At 49.1% G+C, this 25,333-nt stretch overlaps 1 protein-coding gene across 1 annotated transcript in view; it reads right to left on the bottom strand.

Moving 5' to 3' along the window:
* GALNT14 (polypeptide N-acetylgalactosaminyltransferase 14) overlaps positions 1-25,333 on the bottom strand; it is a 191,483-nt gene that overhangs the window by 106,425 nt on the left and 59,725 nt on the right. The window contains exon 2 of the mRNA XM_034764736.1: positions 5,496-5,665. Within this exon, the coding sequence (XP_034620627.1) occupies positions 5,496-5,665 (170 nt within the window). The remainder of the gene's footprint in view (positions 1-5,495; positions 5,666-25,333) is intronic.

Below are 25,333 nucleotides of genomic sequence, written 5' to 3'. Positions count from 1 at the left end.
CTAGACCGAAGTTGTCCTTTGGCTGCTTGTCCGAACTGAGCCTTTTGCAGCTCACCTTCCATTAGTGACAGCCACGGTCGGTCTCCCATGCTTGTCGGGCAGGAGCTATCCAGCCCTATGGAGGCTCAACCCTTCCTGCCTGTGAGGAGGTACAGTGCCAGTTTCCAAAGTGTGCAACCCCAGCCTGACTCTCCTCTACGCTTTCCCTCATGCAGCTGTCAGCCGCTGAAAATCTCCCTGCTGCGAGAGTCTGATATGACAGTTTCCATTTACCCACCAGGCTGTGCTAAGAGAGCAAACAAACCCTCCCCAGTGCCTCTATCCAATGAGACGTAGCAGCGAGGTCTGTTTACAAAGCGCACTGTAGTGCCAGGGCGTATTGCTGCATCTCCCCAAACAGCTGCACAGTGAACAAAAACCTCCTTCCATGGAGGGCTGTTAGACGGGTCTTCCTGCAGCCCCCTCCTCCCAGCTGTCTGGTGCTCTTGAATCTCCAGGCAGCCCCAGTTCCTTAGTGGCTGCTCTAATGCTTGCACAATGCAGTGGATGATGCACCATTAGCCAGACATATTCAATAAATCAGAATCCAATTACCAGGTTAAGGAAATTGGAAGTAAATGTAATTAGCCCGGGCCCCTCCACATGCTGTGCCCTTGCTTCCTCCCTTAATGAGAGCTTTTCTTTTCCAAAGCACTCGACACCATGTCACGCACCCAGAAAAAAGCTGACACTTGGCTGCAGCAGCCAGACCACAACAGGGCCTGGAGAAAGGGTCAGTCTCGTTGATTTTCCCTTTAAAACTGGGCAGATGGTTAATATCCCCTGCATTCATTCTCTCCAGGAATAGCAAGCTCTCTGCTCAGCTATAGCATGTGTCCGTCAGGGCTGTCAGCTCTCCTTCACAGGGAAGAGCATCTGGCCTCACTAGGCAAGGGAGTGAAAAAATCACAACAGAAACTGTGCTACAGAACTGGTGCAATTTTATCATTAGAGATGGGTTCAGGCCCTAGCCCTAGGAGCTGGATTGCTGGAAGTTTGGCTGCCACATTTTGGTTCTCCCTCTTTACCCAGAGGCAATTTAGGAATTTCAAATCCAGACCCAGGATCGGATTCTGATCCAGATTCAGACCAAGGGCTCTGGTGCAGGCCTAGCTCTACTTATCAGAGTACAGTAACTCCTCACTTAACGTTGTAGTTGTGTTCCTGAAAAATGTGACTTTAAGCGAAACAATGTTAAGCGAATCCAATTTCCCCATAAGAATTAATGTAAATGAGGGGGTTAGGTTCCAGGGAAATTTTTAAACGAACAATTTAATACTGGAACACAGTGATGATGATTGTGAAACTTGGTTGAGGTGGAGGAGTCAGAGGGTGGGATATTTCCCTTACTGCTAAATGATGAACTGGCAATTGGCTGAGCCCTCAAGGGTTAACTCTCTCACTCTACAAGGCAGCAGGAATGGAGGGAGCTATGCACATTTCCCCTTTAAGTACACTGCCTTGTTAATTAGATCAGCTTGCCTGAGACCGCAGCTGCTGCAAGGTCCCTCCGTCCTGAGCCCTGGTGTCCCCCCCACCCCCGCTCTATGGAAGAGGGGGTGAGCGGAGTGCAGGAAGAGGCGGACACCCTGACATTAGCCCCCCTCTTCCTTCCCTCCCCCACACAGCAAGCAGGAATCTTGGGGAGCAGCTCCAAGGCAGAGGGCAGGAGCAGCACATGGCAGTGAGGGGAGGGACAGCTGCAATTGCTAGCCCACTGGGCAGCTGCTGCACAGGGAACTTATGGGAGCGGGGAGCTGATGGGGGGCTGCTGGTCCACCGTGGTTCCACGCCCCCACCAGCTAGCTGCAACGGGCTGCTCTTCCTGCAAGCAGTAGACAAAGCAGGCGGCTGCCAAACGATGTCAGAAGGGAGCATTACACATCTTTAAACTAGCATATTCTCAATGGATCAGCAACATAACAAGGAAACAACATTAACTGGGACAACTTTAAGTGAGGAGTTACTGTACTAAGGATTCTGGTGGTTGGATGGGAACTACATTAGGAGCTGAAGGTTGGGCCATGTCCTTGGAAAGCAACTCAAACCAAATGAATTGCAGAGAGAGAAGCAGGACTGGGGAACACAAGGGAAAGGAGTTCTAATTTAGCTCTTGGAAGGAAGGGTTCAGATTCCCCCAGCTGCTCCAGGCAGGTCAGATCCTCTCCCCATACATCAAATCCACCCCTAAGTGATACCATCCAGGAGAAGATGCAGCTCCTTCACTGTGCTACCAAACCAACAAGCCTCTGCTGTCTCTTCTAGTGCAAACCCTTTAAATAATTCTTTGCTCCACTTGTTACTGTCCTGCATGAAGAAGCACAGTGCTGGGGGCCAGGAAGTCCTGGTTTCTAATCCTGGATCTTCCCCTGGCTGTCTAGACAGCCTTGGGCAAGTCCCTCAGTGATTGTATTGCCCCATGTGTGAGTAAGGTACTTCACAAGGAGGTGAAGAATCAATTAGTGATTGTTTGTTCACTGCACTGAAAGGAATACTGCTTAGATTCAAAGCTTCTAGGACTGGAAGGGACCTCGAAAGATCATTGAGTCCAGTCCCCTGCCCACATGGCAGGACCAAATACTGTCTAGACCATCCCTGATCGATATTTATCTAACCTACTCTTAAATATCTCCAGAGATGGAGATTCCACAACCTCCCTAGGCAATTTATTCCAACCCCGCCTGCACCCCGTCCCCCCAACTCCCTGCCCTAAGCCCCCTGCCTGCACCTCGCACCCCAACTCCCTGCACTGAGCCCCCTCATACACTCCACACCTCTCCTGCACCCCAACCCCCTGCCCTGAGCTCCCTTGTACACCCTGCACCCCTCATGCACCCCAACCCACTGCTGCACCCTGCACCCTTCCTGCACCCCTTTCCTGAGCCCCCCATACACCCTGCACACCTCCTCTGCCCCAATCCCTTGCCCTGAGCCCCTTCCTGCACACTGCACCCCCTCCCACACCTCACACTCCCTCCTGCACCCCAACCCTCTGCCCTGCATACAATTTCCCCACCCAGATGTGGCCCTCGGCCCAAAAAGTTTGCCCACCCCAATTGTATATCCTAGATGCCCACTCATGGAGATCTTAGCTCTCCTCTGTGAAAGATGGGATGGCAACAGGATAGGTCTCCATAGGGCAGCATTCACTCCTTCCGCAGGACCCCGAGAAGGGTTCTCTGCAGGTCTGGGGATCCAGACATGGGGAGTGGGTGGGATGTGCCTCACCCTCCATCAGCAACATGGGATTAGGAGAAAGGTATTAGAGCTAGAGGCAGCGGGTAGTGTCACAGGGACTGCTGCTGGCCAAGAGAGCCCTATGAGTGTGGCCCCATTGGAATTGCACCGGCAAGAAGCTGGCTTGGATCACAGAGCCTTATGTACGGCCCTGGCCTCCCACTGAGTCTTTGAAATCTATGAGGATCCCAGGGGGATCCCAAGGGACTGCAGGCAGGCCCCATAGAAAACGCTGCCCCCGCCCCATCAGAATGACCAGGGAGAACACTTTGCCAGAAGAACCTCAGGGAGATTCCCTACCATAAGTTTGCCCACAAGAGGGGACAATTGGGCCGCTATTGCTACATGCAGCTGACTGAAGAAGTGACAACGTGCGCTGAGCAGGTAGGATATGGCCTATGGCAGCTTTTCCCCTGAAGAGCCTCGTGGGGAAAATGGGGATTAAAACTGGGTGAGCTCTTGTAAAGGAAAGTGCCGGAATCCTTTGCCTAGCTATAGTGAAATCAGGCCCTTCTAGACCCTCCCCACCCCCCAGAGCTGAAAGCACTCAGCTGCTGCCTGTCAGTTTTCCACTGTCATTAGGGGACTCCATCACCACTAAGTTAAGCAGCACTGTAATTATGAAAGAAGACAATCCCCCAGATCCACCTGCAAAGCACCATCCAAATGGCCCTCCAAAGCAGAGAGCGTGTTTCTTTGAGTGTGCCGCTCAGGAACCCTTTCCTTTGGCTGATGGAGAACTAGCTGGATAAGTTCTTATATTTCTCTCCCCCCCACAACCCCTCCATTTTCACTCTGCAATAATCCCTTCCTCCCTTTATTAACCCCTTGTCCTGCTGAACAAAATAGCGAGCAGCTGTGCTGCACTTGGCACCTCATTTGATTGTTTCTTCCTCAGCGCAAGATCTCCGAGGGCCAGAGGGGTCAGTGCTGGTGGTATGCTCACACACACATGATCCTGTTCACTCAAAATTCTGCCTGTCTTGGAGGAAGGTGAGGTCTACTTTTCTTTGAGAATCTGAATGGAATTCAATGGCGTTCACCCTCCTGAGCAGGTGAAGTTTTCAGTGGATAGGATGTCAGCGTCATACATGAAACTAGACAAACAAAAGGGGGAAGACTCATCTTAAGAAAATACAGGCCAAATCAGACCCCTTCCTCTTCATTTGTGGGTGGATCAGTGAATCTACTGTTTACTCAACACAAGCACCCAAAAACTAATGAAAGGGGCACTCAATAAATGTAGGCCTAACACTTAGGTTTGGTTTATATTGAATAAAGTGGGAGAGGTCACAAGCATCATAGAAATAGAATAAAATCACACAGTTGCTAGCTCTCAGGATTTTATTGTGTGTCTCATGATATTTGGTGCTTCTCTGAAAGCCCTGGCTTCAGGAGGTGATTAGGAGAGACTATGGGCTTTCAGTTTTAAAAAGTAAAGTTTCTAACCCTAATGGTTGCAGAGAAAAGCTTGAAAACAGGACTTGAATGCACCCTAAAGGAGCAGAAGCCAGAAGGGAAATAAAAGGCACTCAGCATTTATTTTAAGCCAATCTCATGATTTTGTGGACCCATCTCACGCTTTTGGAGGTCAGCATGAAAATCAAGAAACATTTAAAGGTCAGACTTGACAAAGCCCTGGCTGGGATGATTTATTTGGGGATTGGTCCTGCTTTGAGCAGGGGGTTGGACTAGATGACCTCCTGAGGTCCCTTCCAACCCTGATATTCTATGATTCTTTTTAAAATTTCAGTGCAATCAGTAGGGATTTTTGAGGATTTAAACATCCCCTTCCAATTTGGGAAAAAACTAAAACAGCATTAGTGTGTTTGCACAAGAGAACCAGGAGTAGACACAGATTATAAACAAGTAGTAAAATTGACCAGTCTAGCTTCCCTGCCCTGGTGAAATGCAAACAACGTATCAAACAGCACAAAAGCTGTTTAAATTAATTGTCTACGGTGATATTAGTAATGCATGTAATGAAATTATTTTTAAACCAACATGTCTTATCTCATCAGGGTCTCTTTGAAGACAAAGATATCCCCTAGGTATGTTCCCAATCCAAGAACATAGTGTGCCACGTCTCTGGCCCATTAATTCCCCCCCCCAAGCATATGTTTTTTGTCTCCAGTGCACACCTTTAAAGAAGGACCAATCATGTCCCTTTTTGACTAGTGGTGCCTGATCAAGGAAGAGGATGGGAAGGATGCAAGAACCTGTAATGCCTGGTGTCGCGGATGGCACGGTCACTGGGAATCCTCTCGCTCTCCCGCTGGTTAAAGGCATAGAGGCGGTATGGGTCCTCTCCGCCCTTCCATTTCCGGGCACTCAGGTACCTTCTCTCTTCAAACTGATCCCAGAGGTCATCCCAGTCGACATCTGAGCCCTGCACACACAAACATTGAACCCCGTCAGAACATGGAGGCCTGCACGTCACAGGTGTCTCTGGGTAGAGTGCAGTGACACCCAGCAAATGCTTAGCAGCTCCTCAGCATGTGTGCTCTCACACCCACTCACAAATAGTAGTTGAAGTCAATGGAGGTGCAGCAATTTACATCAGCTGAGGATCTGGCCCGATACAGATTAAAAGGACACAACCATGGGGGACCCTTAGCATTGCCCTTTGGCAGCTAGCTCTTCAGGCAAACCTCAGCAACATCCAACAGCCATGACTCGCTTGGTTAAATTATATTGTGTATTTTAATGTCTTCTCACACCTGTCAAATATTCAACTGCCTGGCAAGGGCACTTGGGCTCAATCTGCACTTCCTTTCAGATGGCTTGGTGCAACATCTGTCCTGAAACGCTGCCTGCTCACCTGGATGTAACTCCCCTGTAGGGTGACCAGATGTCCCGATTTTATCGGGACTGTCCCAATATTTGCTTATTTGTCCCGATATTTTGCCTCCGCTCATTGGATCCCTCCCCAAATCCCCGCCCTGGCCCCGCCTCCAGCCCCGCCCCCTCACTGCCCCCATTGGATCCCTCCCCAAATCCCCGCCCTGGCCCCGCCTCTTCCCCAAGCATGCCGCATTCCTCCTCCTCCCCCCTCCCTCCCAGGCTTGCGCTGATCAGCTGTATGGTGGTGCAAGCGCTGGAGGGAGGTGGAGACGGAGCGGAGGCAAGCTGGTGGGGGGGGGCAGGGCATGGAGCTCCAGCGGACTTTTTTTTTTTTGCTCCGCCGCCGGCTTTTTTTTTTTTGCTCCGTCCCGCCCCGCTATTTCACCTGTGTGATCTGGTCACCTACTCCCCTGCCTCCACATTATTGCAGACAGCAGGGGGTCCTGCAAAGCAAGGCATTTGGGGATAAATCATCCCCACTGTTTGCTCAAGTATAGAGGAGCAACAGGGCTATGATGTTGCTCGCCCAGCTGTACAAGAGTCAAAGTGTCCTTTCGTTAAGCAGCACACAATGGGTCTGGGCCGGCTCTGAGGTGGCGAACGCAAGGTGCACTCGATAAAAATCACATCGTTAAGCAGCACAACCTCTTTGATCTCAGCCTATGTGTAATACGAAGTGATTCAAACATGTACAGTAATTTCAGCACCAAAGAAAATTGTGATCTTATCGAATAATTGATCTTTTTTTTGTAACTCCATCTCACAGCCGCTCTCCCCTGCTAATGGCACAAAATGAAGCTTTTGAAACAGGCGATTTTTATCCCATAATTGATTTTATTCACATCGGACAGCACATTCTCCATGTTAATAGGAAGGGGGAGGGGAAAGTGATGGCTCTTGCAAATGAACAGCCTGTATCCCATACATCAGTTTAAGCAAAAAGGGCTGGATCGAGATTCCCCTCGAATGTCCCTTCTCCCGCTGCAAGGCCATTGGAGTGAAATTTAAGGGAACACAGGCCACCCCCAAAGTCATGGCACTGCTTCACAGCACAAAGACTCCCAGGTCCCTCAAGACCTCTATGGTTTTAACCAAAGGTGGCTTTATTTCTTGTCCTCCCTCCGGAGCACTCCCAATATTTCTTACTATTGCTCACCCTGCTGGGCCAAATTCTGATTTCAGTTACACCAGCGTAAATCAGGACCTAACTCGGTGATCCTCAATGTTACTACTGAGCAGTGACACAGAGATCAGAGTCTGGGCTGTTGAATGTAAACTCTTCAGGGCAGAGACATCAAGGCTCATTCTGACCTTACACTGGTGTAACGTCATTATTCTCCCTGGAGAATACTCTCTCTGTGTTCCCTGGGGGCCAGATTCACCCTGCTGTAACTCCAGCCGAGTCCACCTCCACCAGTGGAGTTACCCCAGAAAGAAATTTGGCCTTTGGGTTCCATCTGGTCAATTTACTAAGCAGAGGAAGCGATTCCCCTCTTGCACCTACTAAGCCCGTGCAACAGAGGAGCAAGCTCAATTCTATTCCAACCCTGATCTAAGCACATTATCAGGCCTGGTCTGATTGCAGAAGCTTTATTACCAGCCATGCGGCAATAGGCAAGACAACCATGACTTTATTTTCATATCCCAAGGTGAGCATACAGTTGCTGAGAGTTATAAAAATCATCTTTTAACTTGCAGACGCAGCACATTCAGCAGAGGGAATAAATATGGTGCACCACAATGTCATTTCTTACAATTGCTTTTCTGCTTATAGCCACTCCACTGGGCTGGGCTGCCTCTGAGGACAATCACAGAACAGTCCACCTTACTGAACATCCGTCCAGCATCCCAGGCCACCAAGAACGAAGGAAAGTTATTAAAATGTTAAGGCCACTCCAGTCCATCAGGAGGTTTATGAGCAGAAGGCTATCCATAAAAGTTTGTAGGCTCTTGGTAGGAATGCAGAATATTGTGCAATAAATATAAGTTTATGTTTTTTTAAGGCATCTTGTAAAACATGATTTACCAGCACAGCGAAAGATCAGGGAAAAACTGAGCTGATTGCATCTCAGAACCACTGAAGCCCTGAAATTTACAAGGGTTGGAGAGGACCCTGAGATTCCAGCTCTGTTGAAGAAACAGTCAGCGGTTTAGATCCCAAGCTGAAGTTGTGTTTTTGAAAAAAAAAAGTTGTATAAAACTTAATATGAATAGAAAGGTTTCCATTTTAAAATGGCCATAAAAACAGGTCATTTTTAAAAAAAATGTATATGAAACAGTGTTATTGAACTAAACAGGAGACCCAGAAAAGGGAATGGACTATAAACAGGAAGTGAAACTGACCAGCCAAGTGAGGGAGCAAAAATTAAACCATCTGCAAAATATCACAAATTTCTTTCTTTCAGCTTTATATAGAAGAGGTAATACAGTGTGGGCCCGATTCTCCATTGCCCTGCACCTTGTGTACTCCTTTACAGCAATGCTCAAGTGGATGTAGGGCAGAACAGTGGAGAATGAGGCCCTGCATTGAGAGATTTGTCAGTACAGCATCCCTTTAAAAGCCTTGGCAGAATGGCAACCTATCCTGGGACGGTATGGCTAAGTGGCTTGGCCCTTTGATCTCTGAATAATTATACTGCAAGGGAGTGTGGGCCAGTCTCTGCCAGCTTGAGCTTGATGCTTGCCAAGTTCACATGGCGTAATGGACAGATGCAGTTCCAAGACAATGCAATTAGGCAACTGCTGTGACGTCAGCCATATGTTCTAGGCACCTCTGTTCGTACTTGCAGCATTACAAGGACACCAGCCATTTACATATGGTGGTGAGGATGCAACATTAAACTCTGAAGTTCTGAACAGTGGGTACAGGGGTTGAGTGTGCTCCAGTTAGGATTGTGTGCTCAGCAGACAAGGCAAGGAAACAAGCTACTGTAGATGACTGAATAGGACTTTTCCATTTATAGATGCCGATCCTTGGATAGAAGGCATCTGATGTCTAGAAGCAGAGCTGGTTTATCAGACAGTGAATGCTTCCTGCAATTAAAATGGAATGTTCCCCCTTCAAGTTTGGGGCACTGTGCTGCTGGGAGGTGCATCTAGGATGACCATCTGCATTTTAAGGAAATGCCACTAGAAAGACTATAGTCCAGCCCACCTTCACTTCCAGAAGTTCAGGCCACGCACAGGCAAGGCAGCACTGCCTTTTGCCTGGCCTCTCCCTGGAAGCTGGGGAGACTAACAGACTGTCATTACCATGCTCCTCCTCCTCTTCCCCCCGCCCCCAAGCTGTCTACCTGACCCTGAGCTGACTTTCTCTCCTTTTAAACTCTTCCTCCACTCCTGGCATACCTTGAAGGTGCTGCAGGGTAGGGCCACCTATGAGCCCAGAGTAACTCCTTAACCCCTTCCTGCACAGCGTGGGGCTTGCACACTCGTCCCATCTGTGTAGGGTGACACACACGTGGCAGTCAGATGCACTTGAGCACTTGATTACATTCTGCAGAGTTTACCCCAGTGTCCTGGCCAAATTCCTATTGGATAATTACACTCTCTTTACTATCGCTAAATACCCCCTTGAAGTCTCATTGGGATGCAGTATTCTTTAACCTCCTCTCCTAAACTTCCTGTGAGGCTGCATGCAATTGGATGGGAATGTTTAGACAGCAAATCTGCACAGGATATCAGGAAGGATGCATTGTATATATACACAAGTGTTTTACTGACAGACGGCTTCTCCAGCTTGCAGGTAGGTGATTTACCTGTTCCTGGATCACTGACAAAGGAAAGGAAAAGTCCTCTCACAGATGCAGGGACCACACATCAGTTCTGGATTATTGGATAAGATCTTCATTATATTTCCACCATGTATTATCACCTCTTCCTCACACTAGAATTCTGTCTTGGGAGTTATTTAACCGATGTGCAGAAATCTAAATTTAATTTATTATGATCTAACTTACTTTAGAAGCCAAATTACCCTGCACTAGAGAAAGATCAAGTCAATATTCCACTTGCCTTCCTATTTATCTTCTGCAGGGCTCCTCTCTCTCTTTGTCTCATTCATTTTCTCCCATTTTCTGGTAATAAATTCTAATTTTTTTCCTACACAATTAGGCAATTTCTCTTTCAATGCTGCAGTTTAATGTTTGGTATTAATTATAGGAAACAGTCACTTCTTTTGGCAGAAGAGTTTGAGAGATTGAATAAGTCTACAGCAGAGGGAGAAAAATAACCATTCTCTGGTTTAAAAAAAAGGGGGAGGGGCAGCCTACCACTTTAATGAAATAGGTTCTTCTCTCTTCCTCTCAATAGCACCAGGCAAACCACTCTGTTAGGAAACTTGCCTGTTACAGATTCACTTACAGTAGTTAATCAGGTTCACCAGCTGTGAAAAGCAAGCTCTGCTTTTGTGCTTTAGATGGGTGAATGACTCACAAAGTTTGAGATCAGTTTAGAAGAGTTGCATCTAAAGCCTTTCAGGACTATACAAACTGGCATCAAGATTAGCCTGGATATACCATTAAATAGGCATAGTCGTGACATTTCTAGTAATTCCATGGGGCTGGAAACCAGCACAGTGAGCAAACATTTGTCCCTGGTAGCTACCACCTTGTGTATTAGAACTTACGCTTTTTTTAAGGAAGCCTCCAGCCTCTAAGATTGTGGAGAAAGCTATTCAAATGGGAGCAGGGTGTGAATGGATGCCAATAACTGCCATACATCAATGGAATGTTAATTCTGAAACTTACTGATGACAATTTAGATTGCAGTAAAGGTAACTATTTCACTGCTGGTCAAAGAAAGAAAAACAATCATGATCATGTCTGGCATGAGTCAAAGCCTATTGAAGACAGAGTCTTTAAATTGACTTCAGTGGGCTTTAGACTAGATTCATTATGAAGATTTGAACAAACGACCTTGAGTGCAAACACTTTGACAGCAGAAGTGAGTGAATCTTGGGCTGTGGGTGGAGCTTCCGATAGCACTGGAACCCACACTGGCTGAGAATGCATCTTTGTCCACCTTTAGTAGCTGAGCCGGATAAGAGCCTACTACAATTGGCAGCTGCCAATCCCTGTGTTCAGACCACTTGAGCAAAACTGTCCCTCAAAAGTGCCTTCAGATCCTTCAGGATTCGAGATTATTATTTATAATTTAAAATACCCAGTGAGTTCTAATGTTTCACTATACATGGACTGAACAGAACCGGATGTGGACAACTTTTAAATAGACCCTTTCCAGGTTTTTGGACCCCAATATTCCTCTACAAGTAGCTTTTCCTGTTCAGCTGGGAGGGCAAGGTTCTTTCCCTGCATTGCTTCTGTGAAGGGTGTGCAGCAAGGAGACACTGTTAGAAATGAACAAGTGTGGTGTCTGGTGCACCCCACACAAACAAAAACCTAATTCGAGAGACATTAGACTAGTCCTCGCATAGAAGCGTCAGAGTGCGACCAACTGACAAACAGCCCGAATGCATCAGGAATAACACACCTGGATAAGCCCTTGGGAATCAATTATAGTGCCAAGGGAGCGGGGAAAGAAACAGTGTACGCTCTAAAGGGAATTGGCTGAGTTCATCCCTGGTAGAAGTCAATGGCATTACACCAGGGATGAACTGGGTCTCATCAGCATAGTCTCCCACTCTCTGACCCCGACCTGCTTTCCCCAATCAAAACCCTGAGCTATTACCTCCCTGGGCACATTACAAGGAGAATAAAAAATGCCATAGGCAGGCTAGAGACAAAATTCAATTCAAAGGGGATCTACCTTATTACACCAGATATTTGACACTTTCCCAACTGAGAACACTCTGAACAGCCTCTTCCTTCTTTACCAGCTTGCTAAGTGGGCTTCTCCAAACCACCTGTAGCCCTATTAAAGCGAGAGAGAAGTCTCTCACTGTGACAGTACATTAAGAATTGAGAGTCTAAGCACAGAGATGTACTTCCTTGTCTGCCTCTTAAATCAAGGCTCAGAAAAGAAAGGGGGGAGAGTGCGCAAAGAGCAGGTCATTAGCAGTAAAGACTACAATTTTCCAGAGATTGTTAATGCTTTGTTTATGTGGATTTCTATGAATATGACATTTTAATGGCATAATAATTGTGTGATTACAGTGCAGCAGGGATTGCTGGAGCAGGAACAGAGAGTGAGTGGCTCAGACCGATGCAGCTGTGGGTTCTTCAGTTTCCCTTGGGAAGCTCAGGCTGCAGCCAGGTATCCACACCATCTCCATCCAGGGCGCATGGGTGAGCCAGCCACCACGCCATTGCATCCACACACTCCCACCACGAGGGTGGAAACCGCTTCAGTAACAGGTACTGTAAGTGGCAGGTCAAGGCTGCCATGGAAGGGAGAAGGCTGCAGTTACAAGAGCATGTCACCCAGCGAGCCTCACCCAGCTGGTTCGAGATGCCTCGCCTGCCGCTGGGCTTTACTCAGTGTGGTGCTGCATGCAACGATCAACGCTGCTGTAGGAGGATCAGGTTCATGTCACCCAGCCTGCCCCTGGTGCATTGCCCACTGTGTTGCTGCGCATAGTAAGGAAGAGCTCAGTGGGCTGAGCTGATGCACGCTCCCCTGCCTGCTCCTCCCAGCCCCTTACCTAGAAAGGTGCTGTGTGCAAGAATGAGCCTTGCTGGGCCATTCTGCTTGTATTATTGGTCCCAGGGCTATGAGAGCCAGTATCCTGGAGATTAGTGTTTGCAAATGCGGCCATGCCAACCCAACAGAAACAGGTTGGGAAAAGTATAAACAGAGCTCAGGGGCTGAATCACCAGCAGGGGCAGCTCTAGCTTTTTTGCCGCCCCAAGCACGGCAGGCAGGCTGCCTTCGGCGTCATGCCTGCGGGAGGTGCGCCGGTCCCGCGGCTTCGGCGTACCCGCCGCCGAATTGCCGCCAAATCTGCTGGACCAGCGGACCTCCCGCAGGCATGACGCCGAAGGCAGCCTGCCTGCCGTCCTCGCAGGGACCGGCAGGGTGCCAGCCCAGGCACGCGCGTGGAGCGCTGGTGCCTTGAGCTGCCGCTGATCACCAACACTACCTACAGCTCCTTGGGTTTTCCTTGGAGCTCTGCCATCCAACCTTGCTTAGCTTAAATAAAAAAAAAGACCATGGCACCAGAGGTGGTATCTGCAAATTGCAACTACATTTAGGGCAACAGAAGATTAATTCAAGGAGAGAAGGGGCATAAATTTCACCCTGGGAGTACAGGCCAATCCTTGTTTTATATACATCTCAAGGGACATCCAAGCCCTTTGTAAAGGCCAGTGAAAACCATAGACCAGGCAACAGTTCTTTGCCTCAGCAGATCAGACGAGGTGAAGTGGCAACACAAAAGCATACGGTGAGATCTGCAGGAGTACAGTCTGGGATGTTTTTCAATCGCAGGCCTAATGACACCATTTGTCGAGGCCCAATGCAGGAGAACCAATCCAAGTTTTGTTTACAGAGGGCCACTCCCAACACCTAAGGCCAATGGGCATCCAACCCAGATATAACAAACACAGGCAAATGTGCCCTTATCCCAGGGTGAGTCTGACCCAAGGATCTGTCCAAATTCAGAGAGAGAAAGCGACTCAACACGCTCCTTTTTATAGTTCCTAAAGGAGCCATAGACCCCAGCTCAGCCCCCTCTTCATTCCCCCTTGGCTGGGAATCTTGGCAATGCCTGCCGTGAGGGCAGCCATCTGCAGTAGATTAAAGGTTTTTAATTCTCTCTCTGCCAGCCATGAGGTAGGGCCTCCGTTCTCTGCCATACACTCTCAGACCTCCCAACGGGCCCAGGATTATCCTGCTTTGAACCCCCAACCCTCTTGTCCTGGTCAAATAGCAGTTAGACCGAGGCCCGCCACTTGAGAGGACCCCCAAATCAAGTGGTGTTGCAACCTGTTGCATGGGATCAGAGCGTCACTCAGGTTTGGTCCCTCTGCTCCTCTATCTCAGTCTACGGAGGGAGAGATGGGCCAAACCTGAATGGTGCTGTGTCCTGCTTTAGCCACTTGTAATGTTAGAAGGTATGCACCTGGTTGCTTTCCTTCCACTGCCCATCCTGAGACATCTAACCCTCAAAGTGTACTAGGGTTCTCACTGCATTTCTTTCCTTTACATTATCCCTAGGGTTTATATACCATCCACACAATTCATTCATTATGCATTTGCCGATCACAGCCACAACACACAGTCCCCACAACCAGCTGAGATCAGAGGCAACAAAAACAAGTGGTGTAAGAAACACACTGATGAGTATGGCTGTAGAGGTAGACCTGAATTGGGCAAGAACCAGAGGTTCTGTGAGCATGCAAACCACTGCCCTCTTCAGGATGGAATGAGACCTGCACAAAGTGCATGCAATTAAGTTGTGGGGTAGTAGCAGTCCTGCAAGGAGTAGAAAAAGCATGAATGCTAAGGGGGATTCTTCAGGAGCCTGTGAAACAACAGCCTGTGCTCTAGGAAAAGAGGGTCCCAAGTTCTAATGTATAATTTAACTGCTGACTATGTTCCCTACTTGTAGGCAGCCCAGAGACTTATACAGAATGCACAATATGTGCGGCAACAATTATAAATACCAAGTCTGGGGGAAATGTTCTGAAACTGAAAATTAAAGATTCCAGTAAGGTGTGAAAGACATTAAGAAATAAAAAGGAACCCCTCAGTTTGGCACAGCCCGTTCTATTCACCAGTCTTCGACAAGTGTCAACACACTGCCAGTTGCAGCGTGAATGCCAGCTGTCTGCAAAATATGCTGCCTGTCACCTGTAAAGAGCATTAAAATTCTACTTCTGCTAGGAGTATCCAGGAAAGCAAACACCTTGTCGTTCTTTAGAAAAAACTAATTATCAGGTAAAAGAAACGCATCAGATTGTATAACTGTCTGAGAAACACAAAAACAGGTTCTGGCTCCCCATCCTTCTCTTTCCTGCCTCATTTCCTGGGAGACAGCCCATCACCTCCTGCTGCCTTTTCCCAGGGCTCATCTGAAGATTAAGATCATATTTACACATCCCAAGGGTTGTTCATGCCAGTGACAGGCACTGGATCAATGTCCTCTATTTATTCTCAAGAGAAAAAATGCAGCAGGGATAGCAGTGGGCCAAGCTGTCCCAAGCCACAAACAACTCCTAGAGGTGAAAGGGGAGGTCAGTTTCCATGGCTCACACAGTGCTGGCACTGAGATGACTCATTGACCTGTGATGGTAGTTTGCACAATACAGATATCGGATTACTAAATGCTGAACTGAGACCACTAGGCTCATTACATGTAAGACACCAGGCAGCTGTTCTATAGGAACCAGTTTTAGTCACCAAAAAAACCTGAGTGCTTGGCTAATTCTCATTGCCACCAAGACTTTTTCACCTATGGTGGCAGAGACAGTTGATGAGTTGTCCATTATGGGGCAGTAGCTGGTGGCCAATCAGTGCCATCCACATTGCAGCATGCCAGCCTCTTACACCCCCATGCCTTGGGGTGCTGGCAGAAGAGGAAGAGTCTGAATGAGTTTGACAGACACAACCATGCAGGGAGAAGTCTGATGCCCCATCACTCTGGTATCAGGGTATTAGAAATGATAGAATGCACGTGGGAGAGACAGAAGGACAAGTGGGCTTGCGGGGGTTGGTGGGGGCAGATGGAGTGAGGGAAGGAGGATACAACTGGAGAAACTTTGAGGCAGCAGGAATCTGGCCCAGGCCTTCCCAGTTCTATGCCTCATGCCCATCACATGTCTCCAGAACAAAGACGGGGGTCAAGAACCCAGCTTCCTCTCGGCCTGTCTCTTCTGCCATGCATCCCAAAAAATACACTGCAGCACTGCACCATATTGTCTGGGATGCTGGGTCAAGGCCCAGGGCTCCACACAACAGGGGTTGCGGACTTACACTGGAGGTGGAGTATCTGTGACAGAAGACACCATAGCCTGGTACAGCAAGATGGCACCATAACCAGATGTCTGACAACTGGACCCAAGATGAAGGGGGAGCAACATGGCGAAGGGCTACTGCAGATCCCTGCTCAGGAAGCTTTGCCTGCCCTTAGTGTTTGACACCCAGGGGTTAGAGACTGAGCAGCAGCTTTCGCTGTCAGTCTGAGGATCAATGGGCTTTGGAAATGGTCCTGCCCAGAGCCAGCACGTTCCTGGAAGGACAACGCTGTGTGTGTTACCCGTCCCTAGTAATGAAGCTCACATGGCACAGGGCTCTCCAAGCTCTGAACTCTTTCCCCTCTAACCACTGAGCTACAGAGTCACATTCTCCGTCACCCAATGGCTCTTTAAGAGAGTCTTAAACATCCTGCAGACACCAGCTCGGGACAGAGCCAACCAATTGGAGCAGAGAACCTTGTCACACTGGTGCAAAAATCATAAAAGGGACTAAAACAACAGGTTTGAAAGAATGAGCCAGTGTAGCTGGCAGACATGTTAGAGACTGATAGTGCCACGCCTTGCACAAGTGTGCAAGGGAGTGGGGAGAAGTCCCTATGCAAAGACCAGCCTGACTCTTTCTGGGTGCTTCTACAGTATCTCCATGGGGAGTCAGGCGTCTCTGTAACAGCCCCTGGAGTATACAGTATCGTGTGCTTCTAATAGCCGCATGGGGTGCTGTGTGCCTTTGTAATGCCCCCATGGGGTATTCTACCCTGTGCCTCTAACATCCTGTGTATTTGCCATGACTGAGGCATTACAGAATGAATATAATAATATACCAACGGCACCACAGCATCAGCAAACACCCAAGAACTCCTGGCCATCTGGCACAGCCTGCCTCTGGGGACCCTGCTGTCCTGTGCTCGTTAGAAGGGCAGTAACTCTCTTCCCCGCTTTTGGATGGCTTGAAGTTGTTTGTTTCCATTCAGGGGTACTGGAGGCGGACAGTAATCTCTCAGCAGGAATTGTAACCAGGCATTATACAAACGAGATTTAAATATCTGCTGCAGCATCGGGGGAGGCTCAATTATAGAGCTGTTACCGTCCGAAGCACTAATGCCAGCTGAAAGGATTACATCACTTCACACAGAGAAAAGCTCATCCCACCTTCTCCTCTGGTGCCAGCGTGTGCTCTTAGGAAGGAGCGCAACCCCAGCAGGGGCAGCTGGTGGAAAGCAACAAGCTTGACATAACAGGTACCTCCCCCACACAGCACAGTTAACCCAAGGGGAGCTGAGAGGGCTATCCAGTGAGGGGAGGGGAAATTCTATGTACAATGTCAGCAAAATGGGCCAGCATCACAGCCTGACTCCTCTGTGTGGCTCAGAACAGCTATTACATATATTATGTTAGTATCCATAAGCCCCAGTTTAGATCAGGGCCCCAGGAGTGCTGTACATATACCGAGTAGAGATAGTCCTTTCCCCCAAATAGTTTATAATCTAAATAGACAAGAGAGCATGGGAGAAAGCATGTGTTATCCCCATTTAACAGGTGGGGAGCTGAGGCAGAGAGAGACTATGCAAATTTCCTGAAGTTACACAGGGTGTAGAATGCAAATCAGGTTTCCAGAGACAGTCTAGTGCCTTCACCACATGCGATTCTTCTCTGGAGCCTTTCCATGCCACCCTTGGCAATGTGTCTCCTCCCTAATCTGGATGGTGTGAGAAGGTAGTTCTGTCTCCACGGACCATTTAGGCCCTGAACCAGCAAAGCACTTAAGCGCACACTTAAACTTTAGGCACTAGGAGGGTCCCCTTGAAGTCAGTACTCACATGTTTTAAGTTAAGCACAGGCTTAAGTGCTTTGCTGAGTCAGAGTCTGAGTTGCTAGCCTCTGTACTGAGACTACCAGCTGTGGTGGTCATTTTGTGCGGGCACCAACAGTGCACCAGGAACTGGATGGTGTCAAGCCAGTCACAGAATAAAACCCAGGGTCTGCCCATTTTTACTGAATTTCTTCTTGTGGCAAAGTTGCCACCCCAGCTCACCCCTCCAGACTGGCTGTGGTGCTACAGCAACTTTTTCCTCAGTTCCTCCCCCACCAAAACTGTCTTTTGGCCTCCTGTGGCCATAGGCGCATCCTGGCCCTCCAGCCAGAGTCCTGCCCCTTCCAGTACCACAGAGTCCTTTACCCAAAGTACTAAAGTGTATATACAAAATCCAAACCTTCAGCCCAGGTGGCAGCCACCTCACCACAGGCATACCTCAGTTGCTCTGGATGGTCCTCCTGTTGCGCCATATACTTCTATGCCTCAACAAACCCTACAGCCCAGCAGCTGACGTGCTCTTTGGTTCAGACTGACTAGAGCTCCTCAGAGCCCCTAGCACCAAGGCAGGCTTTCAGCTCACCCCTGGCTCTGCTCACCTTCTTTCAGGGTGCATCCCAGAGAAAGGGAACTCTCCATCTCCCCTCTCCAACCCAGCTCCTTATGGAAACACGCCCTCCTCTGCCCCAGCTGGGCTTTATTTCTAAATTTCTCCAGGTGCTAGCAGGCTAGTTAACTGGCCTCTCTGGGCCATATTAACCCTTTCACAACATGGGCATGATGAACATCCCATCAGACTTCTGTTCTGAAAGAGTTTTAGGCAGCTTCTATGAGGTGCTGGCTTCAAGTTATCATTCACCTTTAAAGCAATCAGTCTTTTGACCCTGCTGGGACTTTTATAGGGGGCTGTTCATTGGTTTTGTGGGCTGTGAGGTTCTTCTCTATATGTAGCAGGCCTGGATCCCAATGCAACTCGCAGCCTAGCCTTAGCAAGCGTGATGGATCAAAAGCGCTCAAGCCCATGACCCAGGTGGAATGAACAGTGGGCTAGGGCCTGCTGGAGACCTCACCAACACCCAGAGCAGGCATCTTTGATGCCAGAGGAGTTGCAAATCAGAAATTGATCTTGCCCCTGATGATGGGGACGGGGGAAACCCCTTTTAAAATAGAATATTCATACAGATGGCTAAATAAAGCAAAATGCTTCCCTGCAAAGTCTGTCCTGTGGCCAGGCTCTCCAGAGAACCTCAAAGCATTTGCTCTAATGCTTTTGTCTTGCCAATGAGCATTGCATACTCCCAGAGAAGCACACGAGCTGCTCCATGTCCAAATAGAAAAAGTCTATACATCACCTCCCATTGTATCAGTGGGGCAGTGAGGTCTGTTTGGGTTCCTCAGTGAACTTGTCTCTTACTTATTCCAGAGGCAATAACCTCCTGTCCCTGCCCCCCGCGCGCTTTGGCTTCCTTCAATCCAGAATTATTCAGGTGCTAAATCTTCATCTTCTCTCACCTGGGTCAGAGCCAAAAACCAATGGAAAGACATGCATCAGGCTCTATGTGGCCTCCTTCAGTCTCATCACTGCCTCCCAGTCTCTTCCCACCTGAAGTTTACACTCCTTGTCCTCCTTGTTAAGGCTCTGCTCCCACCTACACTCATCTCTCCCCCTCTCATTCCTGCACTCTGCCCTCTCTTCTCGCCATGTTGCTCCCACTGGGCTACATTCTGCCTTTTGCATGCCCATTAGAGGGGGTACCTCAGAGCAGTGCTACTCCCCAGCAGGAAGTCTGGATGAATCGTTTCTTCCTGAGGGCTCACTGGGAGCCCCACCAGGGCAGCAGCACTACCACGGCAGGTCATTCCTCTGGTTTGAAGCCAGACAGTCCTCTTCCTATGGTTCTCTTCCCAGTCCGGTTTTGTCCAGTATCACAGACAGGGGATGCCATTTTGAAGAGTGCACCCGCCTCGCCCCCACCGGCATAACCTCGCACATACAGCGTGAGTGAAGTCATGCCACATGGATGACGCCATCGTCAGGAGTCTGCTGCCACCTCATACGCAGCGTGCATGCAAGGTCACACTGGTGGCGGACAGGGTGCTCTTCAGAATGTCATTCTCCGTGTTACGTGACCTTGCACACACCACATGTGCCAAGTCATACGAGTGTTGGCGGGGCACTCTTCAAATTAGTTCATCCATGCAGCATGACTTCACTCACACCGAGCATGCAAGGTCACACCAGTGGGGGCAAGGTGGCACACTCTTCAAAATGGCTCCATTTAATTTAATGGAGTGTGCAAGGTCACACCAGAGGGGGCGGGGTCATGCTGTTTTCGGAAGTACCAGAATGTCCAGTATTCTGGGGATGCGGCAGCTGCCGCCCTATTACCCATACTGTGGGTGCAACATGTGCTCATCTCTGCATGTCCTCCCTCTAACCTGCCCCCTCTCCACAGCAAGTGCCCTCAGGGAGCTAGCAGGGAGCAGGATCCGTGTCCCCCAACCAACATGTGTCTGGCTCCTGCTACCCCAAGTTTCCTCCTCCCACACCCAGCCTTATGCTGCTCTCTCCCTCTGCAATGACATCCCCTTTTCTTTTGTCTCAGCCTGCCTTCTACTGTGACTTCCTCTCCAGAGCGGTCTGCTCTTTCTTCCTCTCTTGTCCTCCTTCAGCAGACACCTGTAGGAACTACTTCAGTGCCCATAGCCTGCTCAGTCTTTGGCCTCTGCTGAAACTGTCAGGAAAGGTGCCAGTTCTGACAATGATCAAAGCCAGCTTCTAGTGTAAGGAAAGCAAGCTAATGCTTGGCCATTGCTTTTCCAGGAATACCAAGCCACAAGCTAGCCCTATCTCCATCCGCAGGATCAGCGGGCATGGCAAAAACTCACTGCCAGATCCCGCTCTTCATAACAAGACTGGAAGGGGAGACAATGGTCTGATTTAAATGAAAGTTGTGGTTCCTGGCCAATGGGAGCTGCGGGGGGCAGCACTTGCGGGAAGCGCACAGAGCACTCTGCCCCCTCCGCCTAGGGGCCACAGGGACTTGCCGGCAGCTTCCGGGAGCAGCGTGGAGCCAGGGCAGGCAGGGAGCCTGCCTTAGCCCCGCTGCACTGCCAACTGGGAGTTGCCTGAGGTAAGTGCCGCCTGGCTGGAGCCCATGCTCCGATCCCCCTCCTGCATCCCAACCCCCTTCCCCAGCCCTGAGCCCCCGCCCAGAGCCTGAACCCCACACCCCCTCCCACACTCCAACCCTCTACCCCAGCCCTGAGCCCCCTCCTGTACCCCAAATCCCTCATCCCTGGCCCCATCCCAGAGTCCACACCCCCAGCCAGAGCCCGCACCCCCTGCGCCCCAACTCCCTGCCCCAGCCCTGAACCCACTCCCGCACTCTGAACCCCTCATCCCCAGCCCAGAGCCCCCTCCTGCACCCTGAACCATTCATTTCTGGCCCCACCCCGGAGCCTGCACCCCCACTGGAGCCCGCACCCCCTCCCACACCCCAACCCCCTGCCCCAGCCCACTGAAAGTGAGTGAGGGTGGGGGAAAGCGAGCAACAAGGTGGGGGGATGGAGTGAGTGGGGAGCAGGGCCTCGGAAAAAGGGCGGGGCAGGGACAGGGCCTTGGGGGCGGGGCCTCAGGGAAGGGACGGGGCAGGAGTGTTCGGTTTTGTGCGATTAGAAAGTTGGCAACACAAAGACATACCCATTCTAGCTTTGATTGAGCTAGCTCCAACAATAATAGCAGTGAAGCCATGGCAGCACAGGCTAGCCACCAGAGTACATGGCCAGATCCCAGGCAGGCTTGTACTTTGATAGCTAGCCCACGCCACCACAGCTTCACTGCTCTTTTTAAGCATTCTTTCATCTGTTGCAATCACAGTTCCTGATTGCAGTGGAGACATTCCCTGCTGATGACTCCAAAGGTGAGACCGTAGGAATTTAGGCACTGAAACACAGGTCTCCACCACTTGTGCTGAAGTAGTGGGAGGGGCACCGGGCATACTTCACAGCCGTGTCCATTTGGCTCAGTGCATCCCACCCTGCTTGGAGCTGGAAGCGCTCCTTGGCCCGGCTCTCTGCTCACTCTGCCTAAAGCCAAGGCAATGCAGGCAGAGCACTCTGGTCCAGTTTCTCAGCAGCCTGGATAAGCGTGGGAGCTACATGAGCAGCAATTTCATACTGTGAGGCATGAGCTCCCCAGATCCAAACGTTCCTAAAGCGTGTGCACACGCACGCCTGAAATACACAACTATACCCAGATACGAATTTCCCTATCGCTGCAATGCCTCCCCCTGCTCACACCACCACAGAACACCCCTGGTATCGGCGGAGGGGGTCTTTGAATTCCAAAGGCACATAGGACCCAGCTCCATTTAGAATCACTCACGAGTGCCCAGCACCCGGTATCTAATTCCTTAAAACCATAAATTAGCCCAGAGGCTAGCCTGACACATGGAGGCAAATCCTGTTTAATTATAAAGAAAAGGAAGGCGATTATATCCTCCTGGAGACCACTTCTGCCTGCTTCTGTTTTATTTATACATGATACTGTATAATGAGCTGAATATTTAGGAGGTCAGCATAAAGCAAGCTGTTGCCTGGAGAAAAAAATACCCAACTCTGTATAGATTCACAGCCAGGCAGTGGGTATGGGAGGGTGGGGGGTTGCTCATTTCACTGCTGGCAAAGACCTCTTACATGGATCATCTCTTTCCCCCCCTACTCCAATCACACACTGGGAGATTGTTCCCTGTGGTACATTCTCCTGTCTAGCTCTAAAAGACCCATCTGTTGGGAGACTATTCCACACTCTACCCCTCATCAGAAATGTTTCCTAATACTCAACATATCATTTCCTATTGCTGAATTTCATCTCTTGCTCCTTGTTACCCTCCCCTTCCACCTCAATCCACGCCTCCTTGGGGTTTACGCCTTTCAAGGACCTGTGGACAGGCCAGTGCCCGCTTGGTCATTTAATCAAGCTATCTAAGATTTCACTCCTCATCTTTCTTTGTATGCCAACCCCTCCTGCCCTCTGATCATTGTTTGACTTCGTTGTTGCTCTACACAGAGGTCCCTCCAGTTTGTTGATATCTTCCTGGCACTGACGTTCCCAGAGCTGGATATGTTCTGGGCTATGCTGCTATTCCATGAGAAAGGATGGGATTTGGGAGACCTGGGTTAAGTCCTTGCTTTGTTACAGGCTTCCTGAGTGACCTAGGGCAACTCACTCGGGCCCAGATCCTCAGAAGATATTAAGGCCCCTAACCCTCATTGATTTAGGCTGGTCTACACCTAAGTTTTGCCAAAATAGCTGTCAATTAGAAGTGAGAGACCTATGTTTGCAAAAACCCTAGTACAGACACAGTTATATCAGCAAAGAATCCTTTGAGCAGCAGAGCCTATTGTGTTTGGGAAACTGGTTTAAAGTCTCTTGCCAATAGATCTATACCAGCAAACCCTCTCTAGTGTGGACAGGAGCAGATCTTGAACACAGTGGAAATGAAAATGTGAAGATGGATGCTTGGAGTTACAATGATGAACCATGTTCAGAATGAACTAGTTAGGGGAAGCATGAAGATGGTACCAATTACAGAAAAGTTGAAAGAGTCCAGGCTTAGATGGTTTGGGCATGTGAAGAGAAGATCAAAAGAATATACAGGAAACAGGTTGTTACTGTCCACTTCTCAGTGTAAGAGAAGGGTTGGAAGACTCAAAGAGAGATGGATGGATAGCACACAAGAGAGTTTTGAAGCAGTTCTTTGGAAACTCCACGACAGACTAGAATGGAGGAGGAAGAGTCAAAGCGCCCGCCCATATAGATGGGAGCAAGGCTAGAAGAAAATGACATTGGTTTCACAGCAGCTATGCGTGCCACTGAAAGGTTGCTTCTGAATGCACTAAGCTCTTCTCTCTCCCTCAGCAGGAGGAATTAAACTCAGCATAGGACTGTTGGAACACTATCTTCCCATGCTTCTGCCAATGAGGCCCTTGTGTCTGATTCATGCCTGCTTTAAAGCAGACGAGGGTTCCCCAGTGACACCTCCAGAAGCAGAATGTAACTGAGCAGCATCTCACAACCTTCGAGAGTGTCTCGCTGATGCTAGCAAGGGCTATGTGCAGCAAGCCAGGTGTGATCAGAAGGTGCTTGCACTGTGTGTGCTTAGGAAGAGAGTTGGGATTAAAACTGAAGGACTAAGAGAGGGAGCATTTCATGTAGTTGCCAGTGGCAAACTCTAGAAGGAAATTATTCTGGAGCAAGCTGAGTTTTGGTTGCGTCTCCTGAAATCCATAGTGCATATTCATTGCCCCTCTCTGCTCCCTCTGCACTGCCTGAGTCCCCAGTAGGCAGAGAGCAGGCACAGCCAGCCTCTTCCTCCTCTCCAGCCAGCATCTCCAGTGGCCGGGGCTGTACTGGGGATGGGGAGCAGCAGGGAGAAAGCAGAGTAGGAGTGTACCGTGCCCCAGCTGGCATTCAGTCCCCTGGGGGTTGCTCTAACCTACGCCAAAGCTGGGAAAAGAATCAGGGAGCCATTATCCGTTCCCTGACAGACACCCCCACCACACACATACTGGTACCCCAAGGAGAACTTGGCTGCAGCAGATAAATTAGCCCCCTAATTTTCCTGGGTCTGAAATATACATGGCCCGGGATTTGTATGAATAAGTAAATATTATCTTATTATTGTATAGCACCTCCATCCCACTGGTACTTTGCTACTGGTATGTAGATTGCTATTAAATGCTCCCAAGCTGGAAGTTTACAGTAAAGCAACAAAAATGGATACGGCGCTGGAGAAATTGATGTCTGAGGAAAAATTGAAAGAGTTAAATTATATAGAACCTGGTTAAAAGGGGGTGCATGAGAACAGCCTACAAATATTGCAAGGGAGGGGAGAGAAAGGAATCATTCCCATAGAGTTGTATATGGCTATCACAGAGTAATCAAATGACATGCAGCGAGGCAGCATTTAAGCTATTGGAAGAATTAAATGGTTTTGTAAAATACAGTTTTTTTTCCAGGGGCAGTATCTCAGAAACCCCTTTCTCAAAGGACCCCACATTTGTATCACTTCCACTACCTAGTGGTGCCACAAGGCACCACCAATTTCAAGATAATCTGTTTAAGCAGCCAGATTTTAGAGCACTTAGAAGAGTCAACCTTTAAACAGCAACAGAGGGTCCTGTGGCACCTTTAAGACTAACAGAAGTATTGGGAGCATAAGCTTTCGTGAGTAAGAACCGAAGTGAGGTTCTTGCCCACGAAAGCTTATGCTCCCAATACTTCTGTTAGTCTTAAAGGTGCCACAGGACCCTCTGTTGCTGTTTAAAGGTTGACTCTTCTAAGTGCTCTAAAATCTGGCTGCTTAAACAGATTATCTTGAAATTGGTGGTGCCTTGTGGCACCACTAGGTAGTGGAAGTGATACAAATGTGGGGTCCTTTGAGAAAGGGGTTTCTGAGATACTGCCCCTGGAAAAAAAACTGTATTTTACAAAACCATTTAATTCTTCCAATAGCTTAAATGC

This window comes from Trachemys scripta, chromosome 3 (assembly GCF_013100865.1).
Source record: "Trachemys scripta elegans isolate TJP31775 chromosome 3, CAS_Tse_1.0, whole genome shotgun sequence".
Lineage (NCBI taxonomy): Eukaryota > Metazoa > Chordata > Testudines > Emydidae > Trachemys > Trachemys scripta.
This window is presented reverse-complemented; position numbering and strand designations above follow the sequence as displayed.